The sequence below is a fragment of the Lithobates pipiens genome, unplaced genomic scaffold (assembly GCF_037356315.1).
Source record: "Lithobates pipiens isolate NorthernLeopardFrog02 unplaced genomic scaffold, aLitPip1_a1.2 Scaffold_18, whole genome shotgun sequence".
Taxonomy (NCBI): Eukaryota; Metazoa; Chordata; class Amphibia; order Anura; family Ranidae; genus Lithobates; species Lithobates pipiens.
Genome location: NW_027507758.1, coordinates 355,950,303 through 355,961,809, shown reverse-complemented (window position 1 = coordinate 355,961,809; position 11,507 = coordinate 355,950,303). Strand labels below are relative to the sequence as shown.

General features: G+C 39.5%; 1 protein-coding gene across 2 annotated transcripts in view; it reads right to left on the bottom strand.

Moving 5' to 3' along the window:
- Nucleotides 1-618: 618 nt before the first annotated feature.
- Nucleotides 619-11,507, bottom strand: part of MB21D2 (Mab-21 domain containing 2) — a 165,417-nt gene continuing 154,528 nt past the window's right edge. For both annotated transcript variants that reach the window (XM_077487528.1, XM_077487529.1), the window contains one exon: nt 619-11,395. In XM_077487528.1, coding sequence (XP_077343654.1) covers nt 10,131-11,395 — 1,265 coding nt within the window. In that variant the 3' untranslated portion in view covers nt 619-10,130. The remainder of the gene's footprint in view (nt 11,396-11,507) is intronic.

The following is an 11,507-nucleotide window of genomic DNA, read 5'->3' as shown; positions in this document are numbered from 1 at the left end:
TTTTAACACACTATGATTGCTTATAACAGTGAATATCACTCTTCTAAACAACCATTTTTTCTGAATGAAATTCATTCATTGTGCACTATTGTAATAATCTCTGAAATTGGTCACAGCTAATCACATGGTACAGATAGGCTGTGATTGTGATCTGTGACCAATCACAGAGATCATCACAATAGTGCACAATGAATGCAAGCCATCCACTGTGTACAATTGTCATGTGGTCTGCTGTGATTGGTCACAGTGATCACTGATCTGTCATCCAATGTCTCTGGTTGACACAGGTGACAGATCGCGCCTCAGCACGGCCCGTGGGGCGTTATTCTAGGACAGTGACGGCGAACCTTGGCACCCCAGATGTTTTGGAACTACATTTCCCATGATGCTCCACTACACTGTAGAGTGCATGAGCATCATGGGAAATGTAGTTCCAAAACATCTGGGGTGCCAAGGTTCGCCATCACTGTTCTAGGAGGACCTCATATGATGTTCACCCAGAATGAGAGAGCTGCTGTTAGGCCAGACTGGAAGCAGTTAAGCATATTTTAGTGTTTTACTTACCGAAACCATATTAATTAGTGCAGATTACACAAAAACACAAATATGAACAAAAGGTAGATTTTCATGTTTAATTTGCATGAGAAAAATGCATATCAATTATACATCTCGAGTCTGATAGCAGCACAGATACAATGACATATGTTTTCATGTTCAAATGGTGACGTATGATACACGCATGTTATACACAATCAGGGAAAATCAGGTAATTTCAGCAGGATCAATGCGCTACATCATATTTAAAGGAGAACCAGGACCAGTAAAAGAAAAAATCTTTATTCTACATCAGAAAAAAGTTAGCACATTTTCATAGTGGAGGAGAAAAATTAGACATAACAAAAGACATAACTAACGTTAGTGCAAATAACGCATGTGGTAATGATTAAAAATCGTTTAGTATACTTTCTCCTCTGTAAAAGCCTTGTTTAAAGAAGACATCCACACCATCTTGGATTGAGGAGAATGAAGGCTGAGTGTAGAATCTTGTCCTGTACACTTGAAGATCTGGCACTGTGAAGAACCTCTGGTGACCTCCTCCCATTCCAGCACATACTGCCTTTTTGGATTGTGGCAAAGAATTCCCCAATAACAAATGCTGACAGACAACGGTGGGAGGACAACTTCAAAGTCCACCTTTTCCACTCATACTTCTTGCAAAGATATAGCAATTCTACACACATGCTATGCAAATAAAAGGATAAGTTCACCTTTTGTAACATGTTACATCCATATTCAGGCTGTAACATGTTACAAATGCACTGGCTGCCCCCGCCCAAGTCCCCATTTTACCAGCTAGCGGGGGATCTTCTCCCCCTGCTAGCTGTCACAAACAAAAAAAAAAACATCTGTGTGGAGCTCTGTCTACCCGGTCACATCATTCATTCACAGAATTCTGTGAATGGGAAAACTACAAGTCCCAGCATCCTTTGTAGCTGTCGGTTTGTAGTTCTCAATAAACTATCAGCGTGCTGTTGATCGCTCCTGGTAGTTCAGTATGCTTCCCTACACAGGACCATGGCTTTACAACAAAGATCTGCTGACCATGCATGTAATGCTTTACAGGGCCCTAAATTATTTTAAAAAATGCATATTTTTTTTACCTTTTTTTTGTAAAAGTGAACTTACCCTTTAACCTTTGTCCAGAACAGGAACAGGAGTAGGAAATATTTCCAGTCTAATGGAAAAGCTGGATATTGTTTTTAAATAAAATTCTAGTTAAATTGCTAAATATAACCATTTAACATCTATTTCTGATTCTTCAATAGCAGGGAGGTTCTTCAGTACCTTACATAGAGAAAGTGGTGTCTGTGCCAACCTCCACTATATTATAGTGACCGCAAGCACACATACGTAGAATGGGTATTACATTTCTGAAAGTCTGTGAGTGCTATATTATGTGGAAAGTTTAGACACAAACAGTGCTTAGCAGACTTCTTTAGCTATTTGGATAGATGTCTCCTTTAAGCAAGTTGGACCTCCAAGGTCCTTCTGCTGCCATCAAGTTACACTCTACAGAAAATATTTTTATTTCGGTGACCTGTACCACGAATCGAGAATGTGTTTTAAGAATCTATGCCTGGAAATATCTGGGTCAAGCATGAACTTCCATTTCCTTCTCCAGTAGCCAGAAAGGACAGCTCATAGGGTTGCTCCCCATGTAAGTGAAGGTACAGCTTTCTGCGCCAGTCAACACAGCCTGGGAAGATGGAAAGGCTTATCAGAAAGGTTAGAGCTTCTTACAATCCTATTTTGAACACATTTTATCTGTGATCGACCATTTGGCCCAGTATTTAAAAGGTGCTGTGCAATGGTTCCGACATGTATAAAAGGTTCATAAAACATTAAAGAGGTATTAAACACTGATCCATACTTGCTTCTGGGTCCCATGCTGTGTGGCCACCCAGATGCATTGAATGCAGGAGATCGGCTGCTCAGCACAGGCGCCATTCACAGAATGCTTTGCATTTTCTCTGATTGGACTAAATGAAGAGCATGACATCACCAGCCTTTTTCCCTACCTTGTGCAATCAGAGAATGCTTTGCATTCCTTCAGAAAATGCCAAGCACTCTCTGAATGGTGCCTGTGTTGAGCGGGCGACTTCCCGTATTCACAATGCATCAACCGGACGCTCATCACAGGACCTGGAAACAAGTTTAGATCACAGGAGTAGTGATGTCTACTTCAGTGCTTTTCAGCTTCTAGGGGCATAGGCCAGGTATGGTATATACACTAGGGATGCACAGATACCATTTTTTTTTTAAGACCGCGTACCGATACTTTTTCTCAAGTACTCGCCAATACCAATTACCGATACTTATACGTCCTGTGACAGTTTTTTTCTGAGCTCATTTACACTATACATGCATGAAAGCTGATGGGAAAACCACAGAAATTTCACTTGCAGAGACATGAGTTTACATCAGTTTTCATGTGCGTTTCAGTGAGTTTTAACTGCCTGTTCACGTATGTGCGGCCAGATGCAGTGTGATTTGAAAAGTAGTCTTGTGCGATTTTAGTCTGGTACAGGTTTGATTTATAATCTCATACTCTACAATTCGCATTGGAATCGCACCTGAACCGCTAAATGAAACCGCACTGCAAACAGGCCCACACATATGTGAATCTAGTCTGAAGATATCAGTTTTAGTATCTGAGCATTTGCAGGAGCACAATCACTCATGCAAATGTTTCGTATCCGCACCAATACTGGTATGGGCACAATGCTAATATGCAGTTACACTGGTCCAAGCTGGAGCAATGTAACTATGTAAAAATAAACTATGCCTGCAATTCATCTTAAAAGTGTAACTCACTATGGGCAAACTAAAATATTGGCATATATGATGTAGTCTGTCACAAGGGTTAACACAAGTTTTTACTTGTCCCTAGGTGACATTTTTTAAGTTACTTGTTGGCATTGCCATTAGATATGTAATCTGTCCACTTCCTGTTATGACCATGCTGCTCCTTCTGCAGGAGTGTTGTCACCCTGTAGGACAAGATTGACATGTTTTAAATAGACTTTAGGTAAGAGAAAACAATAAAGGCTAACTCCTTTAAGCAGTTACAGCGACAAGTTTTTTTTTTTTTGGGAAAAAAAAAGGTTAAACCATATGTCTATAAGACGTAAATGGTTTGTTTCAACTAAAGTTTGTAACAAAATTGTGCTGGACAGCTGTGAAAGGAAGTGCAGAAATAACAGACCTACTGACAGGATCAAAAGGTAAAAAAAAAAAAAATGTTACGGGGGAATCAGATAGAGAAAAAAATGCTATGCTAATGCTACAGAGAGACAGCACCATACACTGTATGCAATTTTTATCTTGCCTATAATTCCACTTTTATTTATTGTTTTCCCATCACCATTAGCTATACACAATAGAATGACTTTGGAAGTCTGCAATACAGAAAAGTGGAGAGGCTGCCCATGTGAACTTCAATCTCTAACCTACATGGGGAGAATGAAGAAGATTGTTTGCTATGGGCTAAATATGCCACATGTCTTTGCTACTGAGTTTATTCATCGTAATGAGTCGACACACAATAATAGATAAAAAGTGTAAAACTGCTCTTTTTAAATGAAGTAGACTAAACGTGTTTGTTATCATTGGCTTAGAAAACCACTAGCACCAGAGATAAATTCTTAGAAAACCGACAAGACAGCTTAGAAAAAAAAAATGATTATGTATGGTTTCAGAATAATCAGCAGCTTCACCATACACTCGGAGTAGATGAAAATGTTAAACAGCAATTTCTGGCAGCAAAGTGAAAGCAATTAGTAAGTTACTAATGCAATTCCGCAAACACCACAGCTGTGCTAAAATCAAAGTTAACTAGATTTACTTTCAAGTTGAACTGCAGCCCAAACTTTTTTTTAGCAGCGTTTGCAGAGGTTAGAGATTCTGTCAGGTTTTAAATCAGGATTCCCTGTAGAAGAGATTTTATTTCCAACACCATAGACAGGAAGTGAGTAAAAATCATTACAATGGGGGCAAGGGCAAGCAATTAAATCTTGGCATAGGCCCTTAACTTTCCTCTCTCTTCTAGAAAATATGTTTTTATAGTCTGTATTTTTTGGGGGAGGTTTCTCCTTTGTTCATGGTCAGTCACCACAAGTAGACAGAAAGCAAGAAGTCCCCCCTGACATACAGTAATACAATTTTGATAGAGATTCCAGCCCTTCCATAAGCTACCTAAACTATTAAAAAAAAAAAGCTTTGTTTACAGTTTAGATTTAATCTTCAGTGAACACCTTGAAGGAGCGAAGGTGTAGTTCTCAAAGAGTGCTGTCAACAATGTCCTCTACTTGTAGTTTCACCAATCCCATTGAAACTTCCAAAAGAAGATATAAGGCTACATGTACACTAGCCTACCTAGACCGTGGCAAAACACAAAGTGCTACGAAAATGTAAACCTGCGATTTTGCAGCAATTTGCATTTTCTTGCGGTCCAAATTTTCCTACCCTGAACGCAATTCTTCTGCATTCAGTAGAGGGAGGTTTAACCTCACCTAAACATGACTTTTATGGATTTGAGTTGAGGAGCTTTGGCAAAAGAATGCCAAAAACACCTAAACTCAATTTTAGGAGCTGCTAGTGTACATGAAGCCTAAATCTGGGCAAAAAAAACTCTAATTTAAATATGTTCCTGAATACCGACAAAGGATATGAAACCACCACAGATGGAAGGACAGAAAATCGCTGGATTCCCCCATCAACGCAGCCAGTGTTGATGAGGAATGCCTCCTGCAGTGCTATTGTGTTCTGCTAGTGGGGGGCACAGGGAGCCTTCCTGGTCAGAAGAATACAATGGTTACTGCGAAAGGCTTTAGCCGCAATGTCTAGAAAAAAGAAAACAAAGGACCCAATACATAGGTGGTGCTTCCTGTATACATTTCATACTTTCATTTTCCAAGTTTGGTTGTAGTTGTTTTAAGGGTGTTTATATCTGTGCTTATTTTTCAGCACCCATTTAAATCTATAGATTACAATTACTGCAGAGATACTACAGACTACAATCATTATCATTTCTTAACAGGGTCATGTTTTTCCACTTTACAGTCTTTTAGCAAGTGGCCCTTATACAAATTGAAGACAGTCATTCTCTGGACTACAGTATTATTTATAGGACTACATTCATTCACTTTGTCAAGACTCAAATTCAAGACAGGCTCCATTAAAGTGTATGTAACGCTAACAATGAACTTAAAGTGGTTCTAAAGCCTTTTTTTTTTTTACCTTAATACATTCCCTGCATTAAGGTAATAAATATCCCAGTAGAAGTATCGCCACCATCAATACTCACTTGATCCAGCAATGTGCCCATCTGCAGCAGCTCTCTCCTCTTCCCCTGCATTCACATTACACAGAGGCACCATTGACTTCTGTTGCTGTCAATCAAATCTTGTCAGCAAAGCAGGGGGCGGGGTCAAGTTGTGCTGTGCATGTCTATGGACATACATAGCCTAGCCTGGAAGCAAGCCTGCACATCTGCCCCATATAGCAATGGGGGGCAGACAAAGAGGAGGAGGAGCAGCGGGCACCAGAAGAGGAGGTTCGGAGGTTACCTGCTCTGTGCAATATCATTGTACAGAGCAGGTAAGTATAACATGTTTTTTATCTTAGGTAAAAAAAAATGCTATCCTTTAGAACCACTTGAATTGCTCCGCTTTGGTCTGGTAAATATACCATTGAAATAATGATGTTCTCTCTTGGATTGTAAGCTCTAGTGAGCAGGGCTCTCTGACTCCTACAGTATTAAATTGTACTGTCTGCTTATGTTGTAAAGCGCTGCATAGACTGTTGGCGTTATATAAATCCTGTATTTTAATAATAATAATAATAACAGTTTTACAAGTGCAAAAATACCTGTTGATCTTGTCGGAAAATTTGTAGCCGTTCTGTGCTATCTGCCTGTTATCTCAGAGAGACTATTTAGCCCTTCAGGTTCTTATCATGACTACGAGTTAACTAGTTTCTATACTGTGGACAAGAAAACAATGACAGTGATTTGGGAGTTTAGCAAAAGACAGTGGGTAGGGCTGACACCACTGTGTCAGCTTTATGTTGTCAACCAACAATTGGAAATTAAGAGTGCAGTGCATTTCTAGCATCAACTGGTATTTTTCTGCATTCACAAGGTCTTTAAGTGGATAAAAAGTGCAGAGATGTACTGCATATTTATTTTTATTTTTTTGTTGAACTGTCATGCACTTTAAGATCCGTGATGCCACTACAGCTCATAAAATAAAAGCACCAAGTAGGCCTCCCAAAAAAAAAGGTAAGACCGATATATTTTAAAGCATTTGTCTAGCCAAAACTGAGATTTTAGAGGATGGCAGCAGGTTAAGTTGCTCACTCCTGGATAGTCTTCTCTTCATTGCTGGAAGGTTCATTTTTCATTACTGACAATGCAGCAGGATAAGTGACATACAGTTGATTGCTTTCATAATGGCCTAGTGTATTTAAAGGGGAAGAGATGTAAACTTCAGAAGGAAGATCTAACCACTAAAGTCCTCAAGAGTTTTAAAAGCAAATGTGTGCTGCCAGTCACTGAAATGAAATGCCACGTTAGAAGAATTTCTTGTAAGCCATTACTGCTTATATCTTTCACAGAACTGGCAAGAAAAAGAAGACAACCTTAGTAGAACATTACACAGCACAGGATGAATGACATCAACAGAACTTTTCTTCCGGTAAAGAAAGCAGACTGCACAAGCTATACATTTCAGCAGAACAAAATGTTAGTGGAATCTTGTCAGAAAACTTCTAGCATTTCAAATATAACATTTTTATATCTTCCCACACAAGTGAGACTGTACCTAGAATAGAGATGGGTGAATAATTTTAAGACTAAAGCAATCTTTGGAATGAAATCTTTGAATTCAAAGTACGATCAGTTCAATAATACATGATCTGAGACGGTTTACTCGATTTAAGGTTCCTTAAGAGTGATGGAGCTTTTTTTTTGAACATTACAGAGAAAGCTTATGTATACAGTATATACCCACTTTAGAGTATTTTCCAAAATAACACAAATGGGCTTGTTCGAAAAGACAAAGAGTAATGTGCAAAGTGCATCAACGGACAGCAACCAACCAGAAATTCAGCTTCAGTGATTGACCCTAAGAAGGCCTTGCTATAAGATCATTTAAAAGAATAATATACCTTGTCCACTGATTTGCATGCCAATGTTGCTAGTGCCACTTTCTGATCCAAACATTGGTCTGGATTTCCTATTAATGTTCCTAATATGTTCTAGAGCTGTCATATTTACATATCCACTGCAATAGGGGTGCAGCAATACCAGTTTTTTTAAAACCAAGTATAGGAGTACCGATACTTTTTCTGAAGTACTCACTGATACCAATTACTGATACCTGTAGTGTAAAAAAAAAAATGTGTTTCTTTAGCATTATAAAGAACTGTAAGCCATGGTTCACATCGGGGTGGCTTTGAAATTGTGCTACTTCAGTGCAAATATAAAGCCACAGATCAGTGTGATTTGGACATCCAACTTCATTGCGGCTTGCGACTTCATTTAGCAAAATGTATTGCGTATCAGGAGCATTTCCATGTGTACAAGTACTCGTTCAAATGCTTAGTATTAGCACCAATATCGGCGCAACGATACACTGCATAGAGACATGCTAAATCTGAAGGTGCGATTGGTTTAGCATTCTTAAAGGGGCTGTAATCCCTTGTGTTTTTTCACCTTAATGCATACTATGCATTAAGGTGAAAAAATGCTTGGCAGTGACTGGCCCCCCAGCCCTCTGTTTTACTTACCTGAGCCCTGGAATTTCACACGCTGGAGATGCACTCTTCCTCTGCCCGGGATTCCTGGCTGAGCCACCGGGGGACCCCAGAAGAGGATGTACGAGGCCACTCTGTGCAAAACAAGCTGCACAGTGTAGGCAAGTATGATATGTTTGTTTTCTTAAAAAAACAATAAACAAGCCTTTACAATCAGTTTAACAACACAGCAGCCACTTTTTTTTTTTTTTTTTTTTTAACCAGAGCGGGCAGTGTAGCTTAGAGGAAGCCTATTATTAATGGATGCTAGCACAGCTGCCCTTTCTGACAATTCTACTTGCTTGAGGGTCATACTAACTAGCTGTAGTAATATGTTTTATTGCCTTGAACAAGCATGCAAGTCAGAACTCCTAATTTGCTTGTTTTGGGAGCGTGACACAAATCACTGAAGTCAACATGAGACCCAGAACTATCCTTTTCAAAAGGAGAGGTCACACAATATCAGAAGAGGAGGTCACACAATATCAACATGTATATTTTTCTAAGCTGTAGTTTGTCCACACTTGCATGGAGACCAGCATTTTTCTAAATCTGAAAAATGGAGGTCACCACGAGGACAAATCAAAAACAATTGTTTTCTTTATGCTCTGTTCATGCTACATTGGAGCAAAGAGGTGTGGAAAATACAGCATGTCTGCAATTTTCCACATCACACCAATGTTCCCCTGAATTTTCCAACCATCCGTACCTTTCTATGCACAAACAATTGAAATGTTACATGGTGACATTTCAATAAAGTAAACAAAAAAAACAGGGTTTACAAAAAGGTAAACCGTGCCTTAAGCTGACCATAGCCCGTTCGATTCTTGAACCATGTATGGTGGGCAGGCTGAATGCACCCAAGTTGATCGAGTAATCAACTTGGGTACAACCAGCCTACAAGGTTTTGCATGCAATTATTGCAAACAGCAGTTATAGCCGCTAGCAATAATCATTGTTCTCCCGGCAGGGACTGCTGCCCCTGTCGGGAGAACACAATGGCTCTATGGTAGGGATTCCTCTGTCAACACTGTCTGCCATTGAGCATCTATGGCTGGACCTACATTGTACAAAAGCAAGGTACTGCCCCCTACTATCTGTACAGAACGAACACCAGCCTGTACAGGAAAAAGGCTTGATTTCTGTGTGGGCAAGTGTGAATGAGCCCTAAAAGTTTCCAATAAATGTTCAAAGTTATATCTTTACAAACAAGGCCTGCTTTCAGTAAATCCCTTTGGTTGCTGTATTATATTGCACTTAGGACATCACAATTGCTCTTAATTATTTAATATGCTTAAAAAGTTTTGTAAGAACAACATTTGCTGACAAGCTAGCTTATTGTGCCAAGCTAGTTTGCCTTGACGAGACTGATGACCCAGAACTCTCAGGAAATTTACTTGGCACAATGGAAAATGTAGATAGGCCCAGCTTGATAGCCAAAGTTGTTGGTACATGTATACTTAAAACAATGGAAGCCCAATGGAGTTAATTTATTTGCAAAACATATATCTGAATTTTCAACATGTATACCAATTAAATAGACACAATAGCAAACATAAAATGGTCATTAAGGCTCATGTTCTCCCTTAAAACCTAAAAAAATGATCAAAGCAGCATATGAAATAGTAATATACTGTTTCAAATTTTGCAAAGTCCTGCACAAACAGGATTAAAAATTTCATATTGTTCTTGACAGATCCAATCTAAGCTGGATATGTAAAAACAAGACATCACACAGATTACACATGAAGTCTTAATGAATGCATCGGACATTCTCAGAAAAACTTGTCATCAATCCTAAAATGAGGCCTGGTAACATCGTCAGGGTTGATGAAGACAGAGATAGACTTTCCTGGGTTTTCAGTTACTAGCTGTTGCAATTTTTTGGCTAACCGATCATCTGGTTGGTTATTGTCTCCTCCATCAGACTGTGGTGATGGTATGCTAGTGGTGCTTCCTCTTCTCTGGAGATCCAGGGTGAGTCGGTTGGCAGCCTTGACATGTTCAATGGCTGTCCGAAGGTGTTCTGCAGGGTCTGATCTCACAGAAGACAGCTTTCTAGCGTGTAAAATCACTGTATCCTCTGAAAGGTGCTCTAGCATATTGCATTGAGGAATAAAGTAGTTGGGGCACATTTTGTTTACTAAGCAATGCTGCAGATCATCAATAAGTCCCAAAAGGAAATGGGCTGCATAATCTTCCTGAGCTAAGTAATTAGCTGGGAGTCTATCACAAGACCACAGCATCATACTACGCAGATGGTATGGACTGATAGCTTTTGGTCTTGATAAAAGCTTTATGATTATGGCTTTACAAGCTTGATATGCTTGCATTAAGCTACTGGAAATGCACTTCTTCAGCTGCACCTCGCTTCTGGCAAATGACAATCTCCATTCATTATCTTTCTTACCCTTATAGGAGCAAGCTGGCACTAAATAAAACCCACTAATGACTTCTTCTTCTGTAATCTTGCCATCCCAAAAGTGGTTTTCCATTAACCAGCTCTGTGCTACAGCTGGCCACCCTTTGAACGAGACCACAGGAACAATATCATAGAGCATGCGACTGCTGCCAACACCTAAAATGATGGATATAATAGTGCCATTCTTTTCTACCTTCTCCACCTTGGGCATTCCTCTCTGAGGTTTCTTCTGAATTTCAGACAGAACGATGCTGATTGACTCGTGAAACCAGTCAGCAACTTTTGTAGGGGAGAAGAAATAGTTAGTGGCGCCATTGATATGATCAACAATTGTACAACAGTCTTTCCACTTTGTGATTGTCCCTTCATCAAACAATCGAAGGCTAAGCCATGAGTGACACAGGGCAGAGTGACGCATATCAAGTGTGACTGGTTGGTTTCGGTCATGAAGCTTTAAAGCTGGCACAAGAAGGGTAAAATCCATGTCATAATCAGTTCCACGAGCATAAACATTCAATTCATCAAGATCCAAGTCTACAACTCCTTCCCGAACACCACCAGAAAGCAGCAAGTACTCATTTGCTACAGGCAACTTCTGGTCGAGTTTCTGGACCATGCCTGTAAAGAAATGAAAAAAGTAGAAGTTAATATATATGTTAATATAAAGAATGGTGTCAAATACAAAACACACACTGAAAAAACATTTATGTTCACTCATTATTTTAGACAC